Source organism: Thecamonas trahens (assembly GCF_000142905.1).
Source record: "Thecamonas trahens ATCC 50062 unplaced genomic scaffold supercont1.28, whole genome shotgun sequence".
Lineage (NCBI taxonomy): Eukaryota > Apusomonadida > Apusomonadidae > Thecamonas > Thecamonas trahens.
Window position 1 is genome coordinate 231,941 of NW_013657652.1, and position 24,257 is coordinate 256,197.

Consider the following 24,257-nt stretch of genomic DNA (forward strand, 5'->3'; position numbering starts at 1 on the left):
TGACCGAACACCCGCCCCTCCCCCCCTCCCCCCGCACCATATCCGACATACAGGAGCAGGCTCGGCACACTCAACTGCGCTGGCCGGGCAAGGCTATGACGTCGTCACGGACCGGACGTGGGTCCGGGCGTGGGTCCGGGCGGCGGTCCGGCGCTTCCAACGAGTTGTACGGGGCGTCACGGGCACTACAGCGGGCGGTGACTGTCCAGCACCTGCGCGCCGCCATGGGGCTGGCCGAGTCGTCGTCGATGCGCCTGCATCCATACCTGCTCAAGGCTGCTCTTCCGTCATGGCTGCAGCATGCGTGCCTCTCGCGCAACGCGTTGGCGGCCCATGCTGCGGGCACATATCCCCGCGACGCCGCGCGTGCTCTCCTCCGCCTCGCGGCCGACACCCTTGTCGCCGCACTCGGCGCGGGCTTGGAGATCGGGCCGCTCGCCACCGCCGCCGCCGCCGTTCTCGCTCATCCGCGAGCTCCAGTCTACGCATCGGACCCTGAAGGGGGGCCAGACCTGGTCTCGGTCTCTGACTCGGACGAGTCATCCGACTCGGACTCGCCGCTGCCGCCATCGTCGGCCACCACATACTCGGCCCAGTCGGTGGCGCTCGAATGGCTGACCGGCGACGTCGTCGCTGCCCTTGCATCCCGCCTCGACTCGGATGCCGCGTCCGATGGTGATGGCGATGGCGATGGCGACTCGCAGCCGCTCCCGCCACCGTCGCTGGAGACGCTCGCCGGCGTCGCCCGGCTCCTTGTCCGCACCTACGTCTACGTCGACTCGAACGCATGGTCGACGGTGTGGACGGGCGGCCTGGCCACGGTAGCGACGGGGCTCATGACCCATGTTCTCCGTACCTCAGATGCTGGCATTCCATTCCGGCGCCTCCGGCCGATCGAGACCAACCTGACTGCTGTGCTCGAGGCCGCACTCGGCACCGAAGGCGCCACTGAGTTCATGGTCGACGCTGCCCTCAGCACGGCCGTCGACGCCTTTGCGCCGTCAAATGACTTGCGGGAGCGGCTCTCGGGCCTCACTACCCTCGTCTCGTTTGTCGAGGCGCTCCAGGCCGGCGTCGCACCGGAGCGGGTCTTCACCCCACCTGTTCCGGCGAAGCACCTGCTCGACGTTCTCGAGCGCGGCAAGGTGGTCGAAGGCCTGTTTGGCGTCGGCTTTCACTCGCGACTCATCGCGCCAGGCTTTGCACTCTTCCGCTTCCTCGCAGAAGTTGGCAAGCTCGAACCGGCCCATCTCTCGTCGCTCTGGGCTGCCGTCACCGGCAAGCACGAGTCGGTCCGGTCTACTCTGTTTGACGGTTTGCTCTCCCTTGTCCCATGCCTCTCGCGCGCAGAAGTCGACGTCCTCTACCCGCTCATTGTGGCGACACCACCGGGCGAGCTCGACGCGCTGGCCATCGAGTTTGTGGCCCAGTTCGCTGCGCTTGTCGCCGCAGGCCTTGCCGCCCGCGCCGAAGCCTCGCTCGCTTACGGCCTTGACTACCTCTGGTCGCTCATCATCGAGCCGGGAAGTGTCTCAGCGGCACTGGTGGCGGTTGCCTCGGACGCCTTTGTCGGCCTTCTCTCGCAGCGGGTCTTTCTCGCCCGGCGGAAGCAGTACCTTGAGGCCGCCATCGGCAACGTCACGGCAGGCCGGTCTGTTCCGGCCTCGCTTCGGTTCTTTGTCTCGCTCCTCAAGACCTTTCCGGCCTCGGGCTCTCGATTCACCACCTCGGCCTCGTCGCTCATCAAGACACTCAACGACTCGCATGACCTCCTGGGCACGCTCCTGGACAACGCCGTCACATTTGCTACCATGCCGGGAGCCGAGCTCCCGCCGCCGTTCTCGCGGGCTGAGCACGTGGCGGCACGCCTCGACGCGCTGTACTTTATCCTGCTCTCGTCGTCGCTCACCATGACCAAAGCTCACGTCGATGCCTTCTGGCGCGCGTTTGTCACGGGCGCCACCTGCCAGGCCGAGCGCGCCGCCACCCTCGAGTGGTTGCATCGGACACGCGTTGGTCGATGCGACTCGGACTCGAGCTTTGTGGCGTTTGACGAGAAAGTTTCTCGCTACGTTTTCCAGTCCAAGATGCTCGACACCATGGACGTGGCATGGCTTAACCCACCGGGTTACGCGCTCTTCCAGCGCTACTTTGTCTCGGTCAACACCGCCAACTCGTCGATCGAGCTCGTCGATGACGGCACCGGCTCGGTTCCTTACCGCCTCAAGAAACCCAAGAAAGCGGTCGGCCTCCCGTACCTGTGGGACATTATCTTACTCAACCAAGACGACGAGGTGTGGAGCCTTGCGCTCGATTGCCTGGCTTCGCTCTACCACAACATCCCGAGCCGCAAGCGCAAGCTGCGCGCCTCCTTTTATGGCCTCGCCATCCAGCATCTTGGTAATGCTCCGAACGAGGGCGTCATCTGTCGGGTACTCGCTATCCTTATAGCGCTGGCCAAACCCGAGTCGTCGTCGACGACGTCGGTCGGCGGCGCCAACGCTTCGCCGGCGCCACTCCGCCCACCGCTTGCACTCCACATTGTAGCTCCGGCACATGATCCGCCGGCCCGGTTCAGAATCCGCGCTCGTGGCAGCCTCCGTCTCGGTGGCCTCCGCACCGCCATCGCGCGCCGGCTCAACCTTCCGTCGTGGTCGCACTCGCTGCTCAAGCTCGTCTCGGGCGGCCGCGAGCTTGCACCGGCTGACGATCAAGCCTTTCTTGCCGAGCTCGATCTCGAACCGGCAGCGGTGGTGTACGCGTTGGATCCACCGCCCAAGACGTTGCGTGCCGGCCCTGAGGCGCTCGCGTCCGCCGCCTCGCCGCGGTCGTCGCGCGATGCTCCGCATGGTGTGGTGCTCTCGCCGCTCGAAGTGCCGCCGCCAAATAGCAGCGGCGGCGGAGGTCTCCGCCGCTCGCTCTCCAACTCGTCGTCGCTCTCAGAGTACTTTTTGGGCTCGGACCCAGAGGCGTCACCGTCAATCTCATCCGGCCTCTCTACGCCCGAACCTATGTTTCATGCGCTAGCGGCTCATGGCGGCCATGTCCTGACATCGCCAGAGAACTTTGCCGTCTTTGCCTCGCTCCTCTCTCACTCGGAGCCGGTGGCCAAGCTCACGCTCGAGCTCCTCTCGCTTGTTCCGACCAACGCCACCAAGTTTGCTGCGTATGAGGCGATTATGCGCGACTCGAACGGAGCCGTCTTAGAGTGGGCGGCAGATCCAGACGATCGGCTCGAGTTTACGCCAGCCCAGCGCGCGAGCCTCAGCCTGCCGACCTCGCACTGGGCTGAGCTCTTCCCCTCGGACGCCCCATGGGTCCTTCTCTACTCGCTCCGGCTAGTGTGCTCCATTCTCGACTCGGACGACGAGCCTGCGCGCGCGCTTGCATGGTCGCGTGCCTTTGTGGTTCGCGGCGGGGTCTCATGGCTGGTCAACATCCTCGTCTCTGTTCTTCTCACGCCCGAGGCACAGCACTCGGCCGAGTGGAGGAGCCCGACCTCGCACATTCTCCGGGTCCTCACGACTCTTGGCATCGAGCTCCACGATGTGTCGGCACACTCGCTCCGGCGGTCGCTGGCTGCTGTCATCCCGACAGCGACTCTACCAGCCTCTGTGGAGGCAGGCACCATGCTTGCCCAGCAGACTGTGGCCGACGGCGAGCTCCCGGTCCTCCGGCCCTCACTCCTTGCTTTTGCCGACATCGACGGCGCATCGCTCGTCTCGGTCTTGCTGGACATTGTGCGGACCGAGGCGGGCGGATCGAGCGAGCACTCTGCCGACGCTGTCCGCGTTGCCGACACCATGTCGCTCCTGCTGGGCCTTGCCCTCGCCGATCCCGGCCTTGCTGCTGCCTGGTTGGAGACGCCTGACCTCGGCGGGTGGCTGGAGGCGGCGGTGGTGCGAGCCGAGGCTCCATCAATTCGCGCTATTGTTGCGCATCGTGTTCACCAGCTGGCAGCGTGGAACGGTGGCGGATTTGATCGCGGATGCGACGCGGCCTCCCCGCAGCAGCTCTTCCTCAACCTGGTTGTCGACATGCTGCCTGCTGTGGCCGAGGCGCCGGCCATGGCCGCGCAGTACTTTGTCCTCTTCCGCAACCTCATTGATGATGCTGGCCACACATCCGGTACCAGCCTTGCCGATCTTATCGACGTCGCCGACGTGGTTGAGCAGCTGCTCTCATTTATTGGGCCAGAACGGTCGGACGCGGCTCCCGCGTGCGAGGCCGTGGCGGTCGGAGTCTTTTCGGCTCTTGCTGCGCTCATGCGCTCTCTGCCCGAGGTCAAGGCCGTTGACGGCCCACGAGTGCTGGAGCTTGTCATGGGCCACTGCTTGTTTGGCGTAGAGGGCGAGCTGCCGCATTGCAAAACGGCCGAAGCACGACGAGCCGGCTTTGCGCTGGTCATCGAGCTCGCGCGCGGTTGCTCGACCAACCTCGGTATGTTGCTGCGGACGGTACAGCAGTGCGTGTCTGCGGCGTCGGCGCTGGCTGCCTCGTCGTGGGCGTTTGAGCCTCGCAAGCTCGCCCGCGACGGGTGTGGCTACGTCGGTCTGATCAATCTCGGGGCAACGTGCTACATGAACGCGACGCTGCAGCAGCTGTTCTGCCTCCAGCCGCTCCGCGACGGCCTGCTCTCTGCAGTCTCGACACTCCCGCACAAGGCCGCGACGGCGCTTCCAGTCTCGCCGCTGGTTTCGCCATTGATTGTCGAGCCGTCGCCGGCACCGCCGCAACCGGGGCAGCTCCTGTTTCGACTGCAGCACACGTTTGCGGCGCTCGCGCTCTCGCAGTACAAGTACTGGGATACGAGTGCGCTGATGGCGGTTATGCCCGGGCTCGGTGGCGAGCCGCTCGACGTTGCCGTCCAGCAGGATGCCAACGAGTTTCTCAACGTGCTCTTTGACTCGCTTGAGACTGCGCTCAAGGGCACCCCTCAGGCTGCGCTTGTCTCATCGCTCTTTGCAGGTCGGCTCACGAACCAAATCCTCTCGCAGGGCTGCGAACACACGTCGGAGCGCGACGAGCCGTTTTACACGCTCTCGTTGGAAATCAAGAACAAGGCGAACCTTGCCGAGTCCCTCGAACTGTTTGTGCAGGGCGAGATGCTCGACGGCGCCAACCAGTACAAGTGCTCCGCATGCGACGCCCACGTCGACGCCATCAAGCGACTGGTTATTGCCGACCTGCCGCCGGTCCTTGTTCTCCACCTCAAGCGGTTTGACTTTGATTTGATGACGCTGACAAGGACTAAGATCAACTCGCGGCTGGCGTACCCCCATGAGCTGGACATGGCGCCTTACATGATCGAAGATCCTGAGCGCGAGCCGGGCGCTACTCAGTACCAGCTCCGTGGCGTGCTTGTGCATCTCGGCTCGGCCGACTCGGGCCACTACTACTCGTTCATCCGCACCGGATCGGCCGAGTGGTTCGAATTCAACGACACGCTTGTCGAGCCGTTTGACGCCCGTGATTTGCCCGACGCCACCTTTGGCGGAGAACGGGTGCGGCCGGACGGCAATCGGATGCCGGCGACATATTCAGCGTACATGCTTTTCTACGAGCGGGTTGGATGGGTGCCTCCAGCAGTGGCATCGCCGACGCCGGCGCGGCCGCGGGTGGCCAGCGCCGTTGCCGCCGCCGCCGCCGCCGCCGCCGGTGGTGTCATCGCACCCCCGTCTCCACTCGGTGTCCCCGCGCTCGGCTTTCCGTCGTACTCGGATGACGACGACGGTGAGATAGAGGGCGAAGCTTACGACAGCAGCGACAGCGACGATGGCGGTAGTGGTAGCGACAGCAGCGAAAGCTGCGCCAACGACGGCCCGGCGCCGGCTAGGTCGCAGAGCTCGTTTAGCTTTGACAGCTCGTCGGACGGTCCGGTGGGAAGCGAGCTCCCGCCGCGGGCTGTGCGCGAAGGCACTGCGGCGCCCGCGAACATGCTTGAAGTGTTTGGGCAGGAGATGGGCGCGGCGAACGCGGAGCTTGTTCGAGTCCAGTCTGTCTTTAACCGTGAGTTCTACGGCTTCATGTGGGACATGCTGCACCTCGATGAGGTGGCCGGGACCAGCGCCGGTGGGACGACAATTGAGCTCGATTCACTGCGGCTCCCAGCGGGAGTGCTGCTGGGAACTGAGTTTGTGTTGTTTGTTCTTGCGCACGACGCGAGCAAGCCGCTGCTCAATGAGTGGGTGGAGCACTTGCGACGGGCGTACTCGGGTAACCAGCACGCGCTGTTGTGGTGGCTCCGGCTCCTCGCGCAGCCACATTCGAACCTTCTCGAGTCGCTATTCTTGCGATGTCCTGTCGACGGGGTGCGGCGATTGGTGGTGGACCTGACGCGCGCGGCAGTGTCTACGGTCGCCGATGGCGAGGACGCGGTTGGCGCTAGCGTGGGTGCGGACACCGAGTCCGGGGTGGTCGCCCGTGGGCGCGAGTGGGTGTCGACGGTGCTTGAGAAGCTGATGCTGCTGCTGGACTCTGCGCTTACGCTCGCAGCACGTGAGAAGAGCTCATTGGGCGCCGAAGACGCGCTGCTGCTGCTGCGAAACATGCTCAGTGGGCACGACGCGCGCGAGCTTGCGCTCGGGCGGGGACTGGTCTCTGCGCTGGTGGCCAAGGTGCGTGGTCGAGCATGGACGAGGCTTCGGCGGTCGGCCGCGGCGTACGCAGCCATTCCGTACTCTGCGGGTGACTCGAGCCGGCGCAAGCGAGGCGAAGCGCTGGTGCGCAACGCGCTGCTGTGGATGCTCTCGGAGCTGGTGCGGACGATGTCGACCGGCGCGCCCGACAACCTCGGGCCGTCGCCAACCCAAATGGCTGGTCCGCTGGTGGTTGTCGCCGAAGCCGAGCTGGCAGCAGTCTCCACCACATCGACCTTGGAGGAGCTGGTCAAGGTGATGGAGACCCGCGAGTCTCGCGAGTGTCCGGTCGCTGCCCTCCTTCTTCATCTCGCCTGGGGCCACCGCGGCATGACCAAGCGCCAGGTTAAGGCTGTCCGCAACGTACTCACCTACACCGTCGACGCCGGGCTCCGCTATCTTGAGCAACTCCTCACTCTCGACGACGGATATGCCGACTGGCGGCGCGCACACATCTGCAGTCGCCTCGAGGGCGATCTTGCCGCAGCACACCGGCTCTCGCCGCTTCGGCGAGCTCTCCCGGCCTGGCTCGACCGTCACTCGCCGCACGCGATTTCCCAGCCCGAGACGTGATCCGACCGCCCGCATCCGAGGCGGTAACAGGAGGTCGGGTGCGGAGCGGCAGCTCTGGCATGATGGTAAATGAAGTATGAGGTAGTCAACCCGCCGTGACCCCGAAATGTAGTGAACGGGAGAGGTCCCGTCGTCCCAACGCAGTGCGGCCGCCACTCGTCGCTCGGCCATGTCGTCGTCGCTCGGTACGGACCTCCCAGTAGCAGCCACAAACACAGGCCTGCAAGCACAACCTTACCTGATGGTTGGGCCCAACGGCATGAAAGAGTGGGAAGAAGAAGAGACCAACACCTCTGGTTCGACCATGCCCCCCCCCCCCCCCCCCCCCCCTCCCCCCTGTCCCCCCTCCTCCATTCGTCACCGGTCAGGGGTAGATTCTTCTGGCGCCAGACTCACTCCTGCCCGCCAACCCCCTCCCCCCCCCTACACCCACCCAACCCGACCCAGACGAGGAATACGAGGCCATGCAGGCCATTGCCAAGGAACGTAACCCCATGGCTCATGCGGCTCGTTCTGCACACTCGGGCGGCGCGACAGGAGGCTTCCTTGCTGGGCTCAGGGCTCGCATGGAGGCAGCAGAAGCCAGCGGAGGCGGCCCGGTGCCCGAGGATGAGGACGGCGGCGAGCTGTCGCAGCAAGAGCCAGCCTCGTTTGCGCTGCACTTTGAGGCGTCGATGGAGGCGGCACAGGCGCGCGAGATGTCGCAGGCTCTTGCCGACGACTTGGCTGGCGTGTCGGTCTCGGATGATGATGACGAGTTTGACGAGGCCATGGCGGCGTACGAGGCCTCGCTGATGGAGGCCGAGCCGGTGGCCACCCGCCCGTCGTTTTCCCGTCAGCCGAGCCTCAGGCCGGCGCCTATTGTGCTCCCCTATGCCATTGAGAAGCCCGGTGGGTATGGCACAGAAACTCTGGAGATCACGGTGCCTGGCACGCTTGAGCAGTTGTACGTGGTCGGCAGCGGTTGCACGCTCGATGGGAGCAGCGGCGGTAAGAGCGCGGCAAAGCTCTCGGCGGTGCAGGAGGCGCGGGCGATGGCGCCGTCGGGCTCGCTGCTTGACGCGCCGATCTCGGAGCTGAAGCTCAACTTGGAGAGCCGGGCCGCGGCACGGCTGGCAGCCGAGCTGGAGGAGCTCGAGGCCGAGGCGCAGGCACTGCGGGAAGGGCGACGCGGCCGGCCGGCAGCGAGGTGGAAGAAAGGCCGTGGCGCGGCGCCGGAGAGCGCGCTTTGGGTTGATCACTACGCGCCGACCAAGTTTCGCGACTTGCTCTCGGACGACCGCATCAACCGACGAGTCCTTCACTGGATCAAGGAGTGGGACCCGCTGGTCTTCAAGCGGCATGCTCCCAAGGCGCCGACGTTCAACGACTGGGGCCGCAAGCTCGACAAGGGCAAGGCTGCTGGCTTTAAGGCGTTTTCGGATCGCAGCAAGTCTGAGGGCCGCGGCGGGAGTAAGGAGCGTGGCAGCGGCAGCGGCGGCGGGTCGGAGCCACCCGGCCGCGGCGAGACGCTGCTTGCGACGCGGCCGTACCACAAGGTGCTGCTACTTGCGGGACCGCCGGGTCTGGGCAAGACGTCAATGGCGCACGTGCTTGCCAAGATGGCCGGCTACAATGTGGTGGAGATCAACGCGTCGGACGACCGGACGGCCGCAGCGCTCAAGCTCCGGATTTACAACGCAATGGAGATGCAGTCGATGTTTGGCCCGGCCAAGCCGAACCTGATTGTGGTCGACGAGATCGACGGTTCGATGGCCGGTGAGGCCGGGGCCATCGGCGCGCTGGTTGACATTGCAACGTCTAGCAAGCGGCCGCAGACCCGGCCGATCATCGCGATTTGCAACAACCAGTATGTGCCGGCGATGTACCCTTTGCGCAAGATTGCGCAGACGTTCACCTTCCGCAAGCCGCCCAAGGCCAAGCTGACTCGGCGGCTGGGCGAGATCTGTGAGGCCGAGGGCCTGGTGGCCGACGCGCCGACGCTGACGCTGCTGGTCAACGCAACCGAGGCGGACATTCGGGCGTGCGTCAACGCGCTACAGTTTGTGGCGACAAACACGCAGCTGGTGACGCCTGGTGCACTCGAGGAGGCTCTTGCAGGCACCAAGGACATCGACCGGTCGCTCTTTGACGTGTGGACCGCCCTTTTTACTCTTCCTACCAAGAAGACCGAGATCGCGGCGCTGCTGGCCAAGCGGCTCAACCGCGATGCCGACGCGATGGTCACTTCGAGGCGTGTGCTGGATCCGGGGATGGCGGCGGCAGCGGCACTTCGCGACGCGTCGAGTAAGTCGCGGGTGGGCAAAGTGGTGGCGCTGGTGAATTCTGTCAGCGGCGAGATGGGCAAGCTCATCGACGGGCTCCACGAGAACTTTCTGGACGTGCCGTTCAACGACCCCAACCTCGACAAGACGCTCGCGGTGCTCAACCGGTTTGGCGCTTACGACCAGCTGATGGCGCGCGCGATGACCAACGCCTCGTTTGCGCTTGTCCGCTACGTGCCGTACGTGCCTGCCTACGTGCACATGGTGTGCGCCGCCGGTACGGCGCCGCATCTGACGTTTCCCTATATGGCGCGGACGGCGGCGCGGGTCTCGCGTGAGGTCGCGGCCTCGCTCGACACCATGTACCGCGGCCTCTCGCCGGCGCTCATGCCGTACTACCCGCCGCATGTTCTCATGCAGGACGTGCTCTCAGCCCTGCTGGACATCCTCGCGCCGCGGATCCGGCCGGCGGGCACGCTCTCGTCCATGGCCTCGGGCGACCGGGCCCTGCTCGACAAGGTGGCCGCCGCCTGTCTGAACTACGGGCTCAAGCTCGAGCATGTCGAGCGGGCGTCGGGCAAGGAATACTACAACTTTGTGCCGCCAATCCACACCATGGCGGCCTTTACCTTTGCAAACTACTTTGCCAACCACCGCCCGCTGCTCTTTGGCGTCCAGGCGCTGCTTGTCGAGGCTATCGCTGAAGTGGCGTCGGCGCGCAAGGCGGCAGCGCAGCGTGCGGCAGCGCCGTTCCTAGCCTCGCAGTCGTCGTCGCAGGCGCTGGGAACACCGGCCAAGTCGGGAGTGGCGGACGTGGCAGGAATGGACGTGGCAGTGCCGACGCCGTCGCCGATCCGGCGCACGGTCGCCCGCGACTTTTTCGGCCGCGAGCTGCCGTCGTCACCAATCACACCGCTCGGCGGCGAGCCGGGTGACTCGGCTTCGGGCTCGGGCACCAAGCGGTCGCGGACCGGCAAGCCCAAGCGCAAACCGACGTCTGCCATGTTCTACCGGTTCCAGGAAGGCACGACCAACGCGGTCCGGCGGACGTTCACCATCAGCGAGCTGCTGACACACTAAAGCTAAAAGTCGTACGTCGGCCGCTCCGGCACAAGATAGACTGCGGCGCCCTTGTAGGCGAGGCTCACCACGCCGTGATACGCGGTGCGGGGAACAGAAGCCTTCCAGTCGTCGGTAATGCCAAAGTGGGCGGCAATCGGCCGGTAGCTGGACTCGGCAGCCGGATAGGTGAGCTTGTAGGCGGTGCCCGGGAGGCGGCCGTCGGCGCCGGCCTTGGCGTCGAGCGCCTTAAAGTCTGGAAGCGAGAGCGGGGTGGCAGCAGCGAGCTTGGCGTCCAACGCGCCGTCGTACTCGTCCTTCAGAAGGTAGGAGAGGTCCTCAGCGCGCCAGTCGACGGGCTTGTCGTTGAGCTTGATGTGCGCGAGATGGTTCGAGTAGAACTGGCCGACCGAGGTGCCCTTCTCGCCAAAGGTCTTCGTGCGCGAGACTTGGGGCCGGATGCATGAGCGCTTCTTTCGCTGGGCCGGCTCGCGGAGCCAGTCGTCCCAGTAGCCCTTGGCCCAATTTGCGCGGCCGAGCTCGGCCCAGAGCTCGCGGGTGAGCATCCAGCCGAGGCCCGGAAACATGTCTGTCCGCTCGACGGCACGCGGATCGGCCACCACGTTTGGCTTGCCATTGTCGTTGTACGCCGAGACGCAGTAGAGGGAAGGGTCGGCGCGGAGGACCGGCAGAGCGGCGGCCATGTACTCGAAAAAGTCGGGCGCGACCTCGAGGTCCTCCTCGATGAGCACAACCTGTGTGTAGCCGTAGACGTCAAACAGCTGCGTCAGTGCAAACTGAAAGTGCTGCGCAATAAAGTAGTACTTGATGTTCTCGCCGGGCTTAGACCGTGGGCGGTCCGGGTTGTCGTTGGTGAGGAGCGTGAAGCGGCCGTACGAGGCAACGAGATCCTCGACGGCCGATGCTCGCGGCGAGTCTCGGCAGTCCTGCGAGACAAAGAGCGGAAATATGACGGCGTCGTTTGTGTCGGACGGCGGGACAATGTCAACCACTTTGTCCAACGTCCGCTTGAGGTACTCGGTCCGATCGCAGGCCATGACCACCAGCGGGATGGTGGTTCCACCACCAGCAGAGGCTCCTCGTCCCGGCGGCGCCGGCCGCGATGCCGCCACTGACGGCGCCGCTTTAGCCAGAGCGGTGACCCGGAGGTCCAGAGCGGCAAGCACCGCAAGCTCCGAGTCGAGCTTGGCCTCGAGCGTGGCTGAGCGAGTGCGATACGCCTCGATGCTGGCTTCCAGCTCGGCCATGTGCAGCAGGTGGCCAGCCTCGCGCGAGAGCGCCCAGTTGGCGCCGGCAAGGACAACAGCAAGGGCCACGAGAGCCACCACGACTGCCGCCCGCGGAACACGCCCAACCAGCGGTAAGTCGCACTGTTGCGTCGCTCCGTGTGTTCTTCTCCCGAGCATGAGGGCAGGGTGGAGTGACGAGGGGGGGGGTGCGGGGGTGGGGTGACAGGGTGTGGGTCGGGCAGTGTGGTGAGCGAGTGGCCGCAGCGACAGACCGGCCGAGTCGGCCTTTGACCGGCCACAGTCTCCTCGCCATTCGGCACGGTACGCACGTCTCTTATTCTCGCCGAGAACATGGCAGCGGGCAAGGTATGTGAAGGCAGAGAGCAGGTGGGGGTGGTGAGAGGGGTAGGGGGAGGAAGGTGACGTGGTGTGGGGCGGTATGGGGGGATGGTGGGAGTCTATGTGCCGACCAAGAGGCCATGTCACGTTGTAGGTGGTGCCGTGGTGTCCACAGTTCCGTCGCCCCGTTCCGTCGCTGTGTTCCAAGGGCGGCCCAAAAAAGCCGTACCAAAAGGCGACGACGAGCCTTGGGGCGAGGGAAGAGGAGGTGTGGCGGAGACACGGGCAGGCACATAGATGGTGGATTGTTTTGCAAGGGCTGTGGCCATGTGTGTGGTTGTTTGTGTGTGAGAGGGAGGGGAGAGGGGGGGGGGGAGGGAGGGGGGGGGGGGTTCAAGGCGGCGCTGGTGGCGGTTGCCGAATTGGACGAACGGGCGCAGAGGGGAAGGGGGTGGAGGGAGGGGCGGGGGACGAGCTAAGCGAGTGAGGCGAACGGAGGGCTGGGTGGGCGAGTGGACTCACGGTAAGAGGGCAATTATCGGGCTTGGGGAGCACAGGTGTTCCAGTTCAAGTTGGTGCTACTGGGCGAGGCTGCGGTGGGCAAGTCATCGCTCGTGCTGCGTTTTGTCAAGGGCCAGTTTCAAGAGTTCCAGGAGTCGACGATCGGCGCGGCGTTCCTGACGCAGTCTGTCTGCCTTGACGATGTGACGGTCAAGTTTGAGATTTGGGACACGGCCGGTCAGGAGCGGTACAACTCGCTGGCGCCGATGTACTACCGCGGGGCGCAGGCGGCCATTGTGGTGTATGACATCACCAACGCAGACACGCTGGCGCGGGCCAAGGCCTGGGTCAAGGAGCTCCAGCGACAGGCCTCGCCCAACATTGTCATTGCGCTGGCGGGTAACAAGTGTGATCTGGCCTCGAAGCGCGCCGTCGACGACGAGGAGGCAGCGCAGTATGCGGAGGACAACGGCCTGCTGTTCCTGGAAACGTCGGCCAAGGGTGCCATCAACGTCAACGAGATCTTTATCGCCATTGCCAAAAAGCTGCCCAAGAACACCGTCGAGACCCGACCAGCCAAGCCGGTTGTCCAGATCGATGAGCCGTCGTCGTCCAAGAAGAAGGGCTGCTGCTGATGCTGCCCGACATGTACTCCCTCACCCTCGCCCCCTACCATCCCCCCCCCCCCCCCCTCCCCACCCCCTCCTCTCTCGTTCTGCGGCCGCTCTTCCTGCTGCGCCACGCCGATCTGCGCCCCATTGACCTCCTCCCAATACACGCCTCCTGTGAGTAGGTTTGCCAACAGCCAAGACGGTTGCTTGCCCTTCCCCCCATGCAGTCGCCCGGGGTTTGTGACTTTGTCACCAGGTCTTGCGGCCAAGTCGAGGCTGAGGCCGCGACAACGCCAACCACCTCACGCTCGCCATGCCTCGTCGCAAGAAGAAGACCAAGGACCTGTTCGAGGACGCCGAGGGCGGCGACCTCTCGTTCCAGCCGAATCCTGAGGTTGCGGCCAAGTACGAGGCCAAGAAGCGGCATGAGGAGCTCTCGCGGCGTACGTGGTGGGTGAGGAGGGTGATGGATGGGGGGGTGCGGTGATGGATGGGAGGGGGAGGTGAGACGGTGGGCGGAAAGGGTGACGAGGACTCACCCCCCCTATGGCGGCATGGTTTACGGCATACGGCGTTACTTTATGGTTGTGGGCTGGTATCGGGTTCGGGAACGCGGTTTGGGGACAGTGCGCGACCTGTATGGCGACGCCGAGTCGTCGTCGTACGAGTACTCGGAGGACTCGGACGGGTCGCAGGTTAACGAGGTGGTGCTGGAGAAGATCGGAAATGTGCTGCAGGCGATCCGCAACAAGGACCCGGCGATTTACAACTCGGAGGTCAAGTTCTTTGATGGTACAGAGACCGAGGCCAGGGCCAAAGCCGAGGCCGAGGCCAAGAAGAAGAGCAAGAAGATGACGCTGGCGGACGTGGAGCGGGCCAAGCTGATGAAGCGAATGGAGAACCCGAACGCGTCGTCATCATCGTACTCGGATTCAGACGACGAGGGCGCGTCGGCCAAGGGCGAGACGCATGTGGAAGAGCAGGCGCGACTGCGCAAGGCGTTCATCCAGGCCGCGTCGGGCTCGGGTTCGGGCTCAGGCTCAGGCTCAGGCTCAGGCTCGGGCGACATGGGCCTCATGCTCAAGAAGGTGCATCACGCGCCGGAAGAGCTAGAGCCGCTGGCGGAGACGCATCCGCTGTCACGGTACTTTGACGAGAGCAAGACCAACGACAACGACGCATTCCTGCGCAACTACATTCTCGAGGGTGGGTGGAAGGCGCCTAAGGTCTCGCTGTCGCAGGCTGTCAACGAGCCCGGGCACTACGAGCCCGAAGATGTGGACGACGATTCCGACCGCGACGCGGTGGAGCTCGCCGAGGCGCACGAGCTCATCCATAACTTCCGGCACGAGGAGGGCGACCAGGCGCGTGAGATTGTGACGTACGCGCGTAAGATCGAGGGCTCGCTCCGCAAGTCCGACACGCGGCGGGCAGAGAAGCGCAAGGCGCGCGAGGAGCGTAAGAAGGCCGCGCTCGAGCAGCGCAAGGCCGAGGTCCGCCGGCTCAAGAAGCTCAAGGAGGAGGAGATCAAGGCCAAGCTCGCCGAGCTCGAGGCCATGGCCGGGACCAAGGGCTTTGCGGCCGACGACATCGACGACGAGTTTGATCCTGAAGCCCATGAGAAGCGAATGCAGGCCCTGTTCAACGATGAGTACTACGGCGAGGACGAGGGTACCAAGCCTGACTTTGACGTCCACGACGACGACGAGTGGTTCGACAAGGCCGGCATCAAGATCGCCAAGTCGGACGACGACGGCTCGGGCTCGGACTCGGGCGACGACAACGGGTCGGGCAAGAAGGGCAAGGCGTCGCGGCGCGAGAAGCGCAAGGCCAAGCAGGAGGAGCTGCAGGCCAAGGTCAAGGGCAAGTCGCTCGACGACCTGTACGACGAGCTGTTTGGCCTTGACTTTGAAGACGTGGCCGGCGGCATGCCGGTTCGGTTCAAGTACCGCAAGGTCAAGCCCGAGACGTTTGGCATGACCATCAACGACATTCTCACGCTCTCGGACGCCGAGCTCAACTCGATTGTGGGCATCAAGAAGCTCGCGCCGTACCGCGATGACGTCCAGCCGCAGCGGTACAAGCGCAAGTTTTCCAAGTTTATGGCCAAGTACGCGCAAAAGAACCCGGACAAGGTCCAGCCGCGGACCGCGGAGGATGATGCCGAGCCCGAGCGCATCCGCGAGGCGTGGAAGACTGTCGACCTGCGCGAGACCAAGGCGCGCCTCGCCAAACTCGACCGGAAGAAGACCAAGAAGACCGAGGGCACCAAGCGCCGCCAGGCCAAGTCGACTCAGGCCGCCAAGCGCAAGGCCAAGCGCGCAGCACGCAAGGCCGCCGCTCAGGGCGGCGACGGGCGTGCAGACAACGAGGCCGCCTCTCCGTCAGCTGATGACGGCCAGGACGCGCCGTCTAAGAAGCGCAAGCGCGATGACGACGACGACGACGACAGCAACGAGCGCGCTGGAAAGAAGGCCAAGTCCAAGGACAAGGCCAAGGCCAAGTCCAAGGACAAGGTCAAGTCCAAGTCCAAGGACAAGGCCAAGTCCAAGTCTAAGGGCAAGGCCAAGTCCAGCGACAAGGCCGAGTCGAGCGGAAAGAAGCACCGTCAGACCGAGGCCCGGTTCCTGTACGCGGTCGGCCGCAAGACCGGTGTGCCCAAGGATCGGATGGCGTCGTACCGGATCAAGAAGACCTTCTGATGCCTCGCCACTCCTCGCGTCGCCGTACGGTACAGTGAGTGATCGCCAACTACACTGACCAACTTGCAGCAGAGCAGCCCTTTGCAATACAAAAAGTGGACAGATTTGCGAGTGTTCGCGCCGTACTGCCGTTTGCTTTACGTTTACCGGGAGAACTGGCGGCCCTTGGTGTTCTTCATCTTGAACCGGGAGGCCGTGCTGGTGGACGGGGCAACAGAGCGATGGCCGGACGAGCCGTAGGGGTCGTCGGCGGAGAAGCCGAGCTTGCGACGCTTGGCCTCCTGCTTAGCCCATCCCGAGCCAAAGCCGCCACCGCCGCCGCGGCGCTCGATGCGAGTGCCCTTGGACGACTGAACGTTGAGGTGAACCTTGGGCGGGGTGCGGAAGCCAAAAGAGAGGGCAACCTCGAGGAGGTCGAGCTGGTGGACGTTAAAGATGTCCTTGAGCGAGTGCGAGGCGTAGGCCTGCAGGTAGGAGCGGTAGCCGTCCCGGGCGGCCTTGTTGAGGTAGTAGTTCTTCTCGATGAGGGCCTCGAGCTGCGACTGGATGTTGGCAATCTTGCCCTTGGCCAGCTCAAACTCGTTGAGCGGGACGCGAGCCTGGCGAAGGAAGCGGAGGAAGCCCAGCTCCTCGGGCAAGAGGAAGAGCAGGGCACGGCCGCGGGCGCCGGCACGGGCGGTACGGCCCACGCGGTGGATGTACTCCTTGGGGTCGTCCGGCGGGTCGTACTGGACGATCCAGTCGACGTCCGGAATGTCGAGGCCTCGGGCGGCGACGTCTGTGGAGATGAGGATGCCGGCCTTGGCCTCGATAAACTTCATGAACGTCGTCGTCCGCTTGTTCTGCTTCTGGCGGCCGTGAAGGTCGAGGCACGGCACATCGACGTAGGTCAGCAGCTCGGCGTAGAACTTGACGGCGTTGCAAGACGACATAAAGACGATGATCTTCTTCTTGCGGTTCTTCTTGAGGAAGGTGAACAGGAGGCGGAAGCGGTCGGCTGACGGGCACACCACGTAGCCCTGTTCGAGCCCGGCGGCGGTCGACGCTGCCAGCTCGTCGTGGACACCCACGTACGTCGGCGACTTGAGCGAGAGCCGCGCGAGGTCCTGAATGTTCTTGGTCTGCGTCGCCGAGAACAGCATCGTCTGCCGCTCCTTGGGCAGCAGGTACAGGATCTGCCTCAGCTCCTCCTCGAAGCCAATGTCGAGCATGCGATCGGCCTCGTCAAGGACAAGGACCTGCACGTTGCGGTAGATAAAGTCGGTCGTGTTCTGCAAGTGGTCCAGCAGCCGCCCGGGCGTTGCCACAAGCAGGTTCTGGCCCTTGGCCAGCTTCTCCACCTCGGTCCGCCGGTTGGCGCCTCCGATGATCAGCGCCCGCGACTGTGACTGGAACTGCATCAGCTCCTCGGCCACGTTCATGATCTGGATGGCCAGCTCGCGCGTCGGCGTGATCACAATCGCGCCTGTTCCGTTCCGCGGCTTGAACCGGAGCTTGTGCAGCAGCTCAACCGTCGGAATGAGGAACGCGAGCGTCTTGCCCGATCCCGTCCGCGCCGCGCCGAGCACGTCGTTGCCGTCGAGCAGCAGCGGAATAGTCCGCCACTGCACCTCCATCATGTGCGTCATCCCCATCTCCGCCAGCGCGTTCTGCGTCGGCTCACTCAAGTCCAGCGAGGTGAACGCCTTGCTCGACGGCTTGCTCTCGCCCGGCAGCGGCTCGTTCTCGCCGTGTCCCGCAGACGCAGCCGCAGCCTCGGCCTCAGCCTCAGCCTCAGCCTCAGCCTCAACCTCAGTCTCGGTCTCGGTCTCCTTGCCCTTCTTGGCCTTGCCCTTCTTGGCCTTGCCCTTCTTGGCCTTGCCCTTCTTGGCCTTGCCCTTGGCCCCGCCCTCGACGTACTTGCTCACCTCGTCGTCCGACCCGTCCGAAGCAGCCATGTCCTCCTCTGTCCACACCACACAGCCCCGCCCACCCCTATGAGTCCCACTCGCATGACCTGCCCACCTCCACACGCCTGTCACCTACCCCCCATACTCCTCCTGGCCCCTCTACAGCTCCTGTCCGCAATCCATTCCCCCCCCCCTCCCCCCCATCCGGCCGTCCCCATCCCGGTCCCCGCCTATCGGGTGGTGGTCTTCGAGATGGTTCGCTTTGGCCCATCCATCCATCCGCCGACTCCACCACACACCACATCACACCATCACGCCATCGATGTGCAGTGGCTGGCCATATCCACAAGTGGAATGCTCAGTCTCCTCTGCGCTTGCCGATGACGAAAGCTCCTCAAAAGCGGGCTCCGGCTCGGGCTCGCGGCGGCGCTTGCGGCAACACACCTGTCTGTCCCTCCACACCCCTCCCCATCCACACCCTCGATGGCCTTGCATTCCCTGCTTATATCCACCCTCGGCGGAAAGGTCCTTGCAGGCGTGTATTGGACAGAGACCGAGCCAGAGGCCCGTGGCGAGTGGCAGGCCGCCGTGGCCAGCGCCACCGCCAGCGAGTGGCGCGACCTCGAGCCGGGCGTCAATCTCGTTGCTGCGCTCGCCTTTCCGGGCACAGGCGCCGACATGGCTGTGGTCTACACCGTCCTCGGCTCGCTCATGCTTTTTGTCTCGGGCGAGCTGGCCCAGACCGACGAGCTCGAGCTGGCGGCCGCGCTCGGCCTCATCAGCGACGCCGTCGACGGCGCCATTAAGAAGCCGACCGAGGAGGCCTTCATTGCCAGCTACGACAAGGTTGTGCTCGCTCTCGACTTGCTGGTGTGGGACGGCGTGCTGCAGTCGGCCGACCGTGCCGTGCTCAAGCGAATGGCCAAGGTGTAATGTCCTCAGCGCGCGGTGGCGAGGATCGCGTCGAGCTTGGCCCGCGCCGCCCGCACATCGCGCTCGGCTGTGTCCAGCTCGGCGGCCACCGACGATTCGAGGACCTCGTTCACCGGGCGCAGCTGCGAGCGCGGAATGTCGGCGGCAATCTGGCCGGGCGACGCCACATCGACCGCCTCCAGCGTCGCCGCCATCGCCATCGACGCCTTGGCCTCGTGCAGCACCCGCTTAGCGCGCTCGACGGCCGCAAAGTGCTTTGGTCTGCCACTCGCCCGCTCGCCGGTGTTGGGCGACGTATGCGTCGCCGCCAGCGCCGGGGCATGCTCTGGATCAAGTGTCGAGAGCAGCTGTGCAACCCGGGCCTTGGTCGCCGCCACCTTGCGCGGCGAGATCGAGCGCCGACTCGCTGTCTGCCGCACCGCCGTACCGCCGCCACCTATGCTTGCCGCCGAGTTCTGCAGGTTTGCCGCGTACGCCGCGTTCTCCTTAGCAGTCGCCGCCGCCGAGCGGAATGCCGCCCGCGACGACTTGACCGCCCGCGAGAGCCGCTCCTCCTCGGTGGCGAGCGCGAGCTTCTTCTCTTGCTCTACCTCGAGCTGCAGGGCCGACCGCTCCTTGGCTGCGAGTGCGACCAGCCGCGACTCGCGCTCCAGCTCGACCGCCTCCTCAAGCTTGGCCTTGGCCGACATGGCCACCCGCCGCGCCTCTTGCTCGGTCTCGAGCTCGCGCTGTGCCTTATTGCGAGCCTCCAGCGCGGCCTGCGCCTCAGCCTGCGCCTCGGCCAGCTCGGCCTGCAGCGTGTGGACCTCCTTCTCCATCGTCACCCGCGCAGCCTTGGTCTCCGAGAGCTGGTCGAGCGTCGAGTCGCGGAGCGCCGATGCGCGGGCAAACACACCACGCTCGCGCTCGAGCGTCTCCTTTGCCGTCGCTGTGTCGGCCTCAGCGTGCGCAATGGCCTCGCGGACCCGGGTCGTCTCGCCGCGGATCGTGTCGAGCTCGGCTGCCTTGGCCTTAAACTCAGACTGCAACGCAGTGTATCCGCCCTGTGCCTCGCCGAGCTGCTTTGCGAGCGAGGCAACTTGCGCCTCAACGCTCGCCCGCCGCGCTTCGGCCTCCTCGACCTGCGCCGCAAGCGTGAGCACCCGCGCGTCGGCCGACGCCTTGCGATCGGCCAGTTCGGCAAGCTCTGTCCCCAGCCGGCCCTCGTCGCCCACCAGCTTGGCTAGCGACGCGTTGTGGTCGTGGATGGCCGCGGTCTTGGCGTCGATGGACGCGCTCGCTTCGTTAATGGCCGTCACAAGCTCGTCCTCTTCGCCCGCCTTCTCCGCCAGCTCGCTCTGCAAGCCATCGCGTCGCGTCTTGAGCGCCGTCAGCGCCGAGTCGGCTTGGTCCAGCGCCGCAGAGAGGCGGGTGCACTGCTCGCGGACTCGCGCGAGCTCGACTCGCAGCGTCGAAGCCGCGGCCTCGAGCGCGTCCTCATCTCGAGCTCATTGGCCAGTGCTGCCTTGAGCTGCGCCGACTCGACCTCGACCTCGTTCTTCGACAGGAGCTGCGCCTCCACGGCCTGTGCCAGCCGAGCGTGGTGAGCGACAGCAGACTCCGAGTCAGCGTGGGCAAGTGCGAGCTCGCGCTCTAGCGCCTCGATTTGGTGAGAGACCACGGTGTGCTCTTCCGCCACCGACGACCGCAGTGCCTCCAGCGACGCCCGCGAGTCAGACAGCGCTGCTGTCGAGTCCTGCATCACCTCAGTCTCGGTCTGCAGCGCCTCCACCTCGTCGGCCATGCGGACAAAGGCATCGATCGAGGCGTCGCGGGTGACGCGCGCGCTCTCGTGCTCGTGCTCTATCGATGACGTCGACGCCCGCAGGGACGCCGAGAGCTCGGTCGTCGACCGTGCCAACCGCGCACGCTGCGCTGCGAGCGCGTCCATGTCACGCCGCAGCCGCTCAGACGTCCGCTTCGTCGCCTCCAGCGATGCCCGCGAGTTGGCCAGCTCATCAGCGAGGGCATGCGACTCGCGGTGCCGGGCCGACAGCGCCCCACGCGACCGCGCTGCACTCGCTCCGAGCTCGGCATTGGCAAGCTCCTGCAGCGTCGCCGCCACCGACCGCACAGGCGGAGATCGGCTCGCACCACCCAGCGGCAAGGTCTGCAGCGGCGAGCTTCGCAATGGCGTTCGCGATGGTCGCACCGCCGCTGTTGACGAGTGGTTTGGCGAGTTCCAGAAGACAGCCGAGGCCTGTGACGGCGCGGCGACGCGCGGCGACCCGCGGCTTGACTGCCGCGCCGCGTACCGCTGAAACTCATGCGTCCGCGCAAGTGACGAGGTCGCGGCCGCAACCGAGCGGCTTGCCCGGGCCGGTGTGCTTCCCCCATTGGACTTGCCAGAGAGCATCGCCGACAGCCGAGCCATTCGCTCGGCCTTGGATGGCGCGGCACGGTGCGACGCGGAGGCCTGGCGGAGCGAGGGCCGTCCGCCGCTGCTTCGCGGCGAACTCGCCGGCGCGCCGACAATGACCACCAACGAGTGTGCGCCGCCAGCGGCAAGAGCACGAACTCGCGCCGTGGCCAGGCCCGGAACAAGCGCTGGGACACCCGGCGAGGCGCATCCGGGCTCGTCTCCGGCGGTCGGCCGGCCGAGGCGGCCGTACATGTCGTTGCCCCACGAGTAGAGGGAGCCGTCGGCGGCAAGCGCCAGAGTGTGGTCATCGCCAGCGGCGACGTCAACAAAGGAAAGCTGCGGGAGCGGCTGGACAAGAGCGAGCGCCGACTTTCCCACCGCCAAGTGTAAAGCGCGCCGTTGGCGGCAACCGCGGCGCCGTGATACTGGCCGGCAGCGACTGCCGTGATACCGAGATCCATGAGCTGGTCCATAGGCGTCGGGCTCAGCTTGCCAAAGCCCCATGCATAGACTGCGCCCGTCGACTGCGAGAGCGCCATCCCGCAGTGAGTCCCGGCCGCGACATGGGTGATGCTCGCTCCGTCGAGCTTGGCGAGCCGCACTGGCGAGAGCGCCGAGAGCGTCGAGCCTGTCCCGAGCCGGCCATACATACCCGATCCGGTGGCCAGGACGCCGCCGGCCGACGTAAGAAAGAGCGTAAAGTCTGAGCCGGCCGCAATGTCGACAATCCGCTCGCCAGCGTCGAGCACGTCGACAAACGAGACAGCGACGGGCGAGCACTCGGAGCCGGTCCCGCCGGTCCCGAGCTGGCCGGACGAGCCGCGACCCCAGGCAAAGACATTCCCAGCAGCATCAAGTGCCACAGTGTGTGCGCCACCGGCCGAGACGCTCGCAATGCGAATGCCGTCCAGTGCCACCACCTGAGTCGGCAGAACGGCCTGCCCAGTGGCGCCGAGGCCCAGTTGGCCGTCGTCTGCGAAAAAGCGCGCCAAAGTGGTGGAGGAGGCGGGGGGGGGGGGGGGGGGGGAGGCACGGTGAGTGGCACAGGAGGGGGGGAAGAGGGGAGAGGGGGAGGAGGGAGGGAAGGAGGGAAAGAGGAGGGAAAGGGCGACATAGGCGGTGGATGGCGGGGCGTATGGGCCCGTGCAGGGGGGCGCGGCAGAGGGGACAGGCACGGCCGCAGAGAGGGACAGGATCATGATCGGGATCGGTGGCGTACCTCCCTTGCCCCAGGTGTAGACGGCACCGTCTGCAGAGAGGGCAGCAGAGTGGTACTCGCCGGCAGTGACAGCAGCGATGCAAACGCCATCGAGGGCAGCGAGTAAGCGAGGCGAGCGGATGGACGAGGTGGCGCCGGTCCCGCACTGGCCGTACATGGAAAAGCCAAAGGCCGCCACCCGGCCTGCCGAGTGCGCGTTCATGGCCAAGCGGGCGACAGGTCTTGCCTCGTCCGCTCGCCTGCCCGCTCGGCAGACGCGGTGATGATGTTGTTGCTGCACCGATGGGGGAAAATGGATTTACGGCTGGCTAGCATGGGATGCCATGGCAATGCCCATGGATATAACCATCGGCCGACGGGGGGCGGGGTGGTCTTAGGCGGGGTACCCTGATCGAGTCGGGCATTGGCCATCGTCGCAGTACCGCGGCGCCGCACGTGGGAGTGAGTGAGGGGGAAACAGGGAAAAAAGCCGTGAGGAAAAGGCAGAAAGATAGGCAACTTACAGTTGATGTCGTACGACGCGCCACACTTGCTGCCAGCGTCGGAGAATTGCTTGATAGCGGGATGGGACCAGCCGTTGAAGGGCCGAAAGTCGTCAAACGACGGGACGCCGTCGTAGTCGGCGTACCAGAGCGGAAGATCCGAGGCAAAGGTGCCAGAGCCAACGATGCCCGGGTACTGCGAGAGCGAAGTGTACATGCCCAGGTGGAAGCCGACAGCGCGGGCCTCGGAGATGAGGTCCTGGATGAACTGGGCGTTGGCGTCGAGATCGTGGCCCCAGTACAGGCCCGGGCCCTCGATGTCGAGCCAGACCATACCGAAGCGGACATTGTGCTCGCTGAGGAATGTGTGCAGGTCCTGAACCTGACCCTGCGGGTTGCCGCAGCTAGAGCAGGCTGTGTGTGTGTGTGGGTGAGTGGGAGGGGAGGGAGGGTAGCGCCGGGAGGAGGGGTGGCAGGAGATGGAGCACGTACGCTGTAGACGAGGCGAATGGAGGCAGGAAAGGTGTGAGCATGAGTCATGAGTAAGTGAAGAAAGAGGGTATGATGGCGATGGGGGGAGGGGGGAGTAGCGTACACTGTGGTCGAGATGCGCGCGCGCGGATACAGGTGGCGAGACGGGCTGGTGGTGTGAGTTGGGGGAAGAGGGAGGAGGGGGGGGGGGATGGATGGATGGATGGGACGTACAACATGTACACGTCGACATCGTGCATGCCGCCTGCCCATGCGGCGGCGACGGTGCCCGGGGCGTTGGTGTCGGGCCTGCCGGTCGAGTGCCAGGCCTGTCGTGTCGCAGCGGGAGGGGGGAGGAGGAGGAGGAGTGAGTGCGAAAGGAAAAAGGAGGAGGAGGAGGAGGGGGGAGGGGGGAGGGGGGGTATGCAATGGATACCCATGGCATGGCACTGGGTCCGTGTGGCTGCATGTGCCCGTGGTTGTACCCGTGGCGGCCTGTGTGCATCCAGCTGGCGGCAGGCACTGTTGCATGGCGCGACTGAGATCAGGTGCGGCGGAGCCGATGGGGAGGGGGGGGGGAGGAGGGGTGGGGTACATACACGGACAACGGTGTAGGTCAGGTTGAGGTTCACAAGGCAGCGCATCGAGTCGGTGGAGACCGGCTGGGAGACGTCGATGCCATAGACCCGCGAGGGGAAGGCAAGAGTAGAGCCGGCAAGAGCAAGGATGACAGCAGCCGCAAGAACCAGCGGGAGCAGGTGCATGGCGGGAGAGCGAGGGAGGTATGTCCGCTCTCCGCTCTCCGCCCGCCACTCGCTGGGGATGTCACTTTTGGCGTGCGAACCTTCTCCGAGCCACCGCTTACAATGCCATCCATCACAAAAGGGCACTCCGGTTGGAGCAGGAATGGGACAGAGAGGCACTG

The 24,257-nt window shown here is 65.4% G+C and overlaps 7 protein-coding genes across 7 annotated transcripts; 3 read left to right on the forward strand and 4 right to left on the reverse strand.

Moving 5' to 3' along the window:
- Positions 1–95: 95 nt before the first annotated feature.
- Positions 96–10,555, forward strand: AMSG_11972 (uncharacterized protein; the record flags this gene model as incomplete). The annotated part of the gene is made up of 2 exons (XM_013901675.1): positions 96–7,098; positions 7,659–10,555. The coding sequence occupies 2 exons, from the start codon at positions 96–98 to the stop codon at positions 10,553–10,555; spliced, it is 9,900 nt and encodes a 3,299-aa protein (XP_013757129.1).
- Positions 10,556–10,619: 64 nt separating this feature from the next.
- AMSG_06369 (alpha-1,3-mannosyl-glycoprotein 2-beta-N-acetylglucosaminyltransferase) lies at positions 10,620–11,961 on the reverse strand (the record flags this gene model as incomplete). The annotated part of the gene is made up of 2 exons (XM_013901598.1): positions 10,620–10,656; positions 10,709–11,961. The coding sequence occupies 2 exons, from the start codon at positions 11,959–11,961 to the stop codon at positions 10,620–10,622; spliced, it is 1,290 nt and encodes a 429-aa protein (XP_013757052.1).
- Positions 11,962–12,107: 146 nt separating this feature from the next.
- AMSG_06370 (Ras-like protein Rab-5C) lies at positions 12,108–13,311 on the forward strand. Its single transcript, XM_013901599.1, has 2 exons — positions 12,108–12,150; positions 12,681–13,311. Exons 1-2 carry the CDS (start codon positions 12,136–12,138, stop codon positions 13,257–13,259), a joined length of 594 nt encoding a protein of 197 aa, XP_013757053.1. The 5' UTR covers positions 12,108–12,135; the 3' UTR covers positions 13,260–13,311.
- Positions 13,312–13,541: 230 nt separating this feature from the next.
- On the forward strand, positions 13,542–16,142 carry AMSG_06371 (KRR1-interacting protein). The gene is made up of 2 exons (XM_013901600.1): positions 13,542–13,678; positions 13,863–16,142. The coding sequence occupies exons 1-2, from the start codon at positions 13,549–13,551 to the stop codon at positions 15,935–15,937; spliced, it is 2,205 nt and encodes a 734-aa protein (XP_013757054.1). The 5' UTR covers positions 13,542–13,548; the 3' UTR covers positions 15,938–16,142.
- AMSG_06372 (ATP-dependent RNA helicase HAS1) lies at positions 16,064–17,969 on the reverse strand (the record flags this gene model as incomplete). Its single annotated transcript, XM_013901601.1, has 2 exons — positions 16,064–17,882; positions 17,963–17,969. The coding sequence occupies 2 exons, from the start codon at positions 17,967–17,969 to the stop codon at positions 16,081–16,083; spliced, it is 1,809 nt and encodes a 602-aa protein (XP_013757055.1). The 3' UTR covers positions 16,064–16,080.
- A 795-nt stretch (positions 17,970–18,764) lies between these two features.
- Positions 18,765–22,581, reverse strand: AMSG_06374 (UVB-resistance protein UVR8; the record flags this gene model as incomplete). The annotated part of the gene is made up of 4 exons (XM_013901602.1): positions 18,765–20,234; positions 20,285–21,529; positions 21,571–22,133; positions 22,380–22,581. The coding sequence occupies 4 exons, from the start codon at positions 22,579–22,581 to the stop codon at positions 18,765–18,767; spliced, it is 3,480 nt and encodes a 1,159-aa protein (XP_013757056.1).
- Positions 22,582–22,752: 171 nt separating this feature from the next.
- On the reverse strand, positions 22,753–24,096 carry AMSG_06375 (lysozyme; the record flags this gene model as incomplete). The annotated part of the gene is made up of 4 exons (XM_013901603.1): positions 22,753–22,766; positions 22,883–23,265; positions 23,567–23,661; positions 23,932–24,096. 4 exons carry the CDS (start codon positions 24,094–24,096, stop codon positions 22,753–22,755), a joined length of 657 nt encoding a protein of 218 aa, XP_013757057.1.
- Positions 24,097–24,257: the final 161 nt, after the last annotated feature.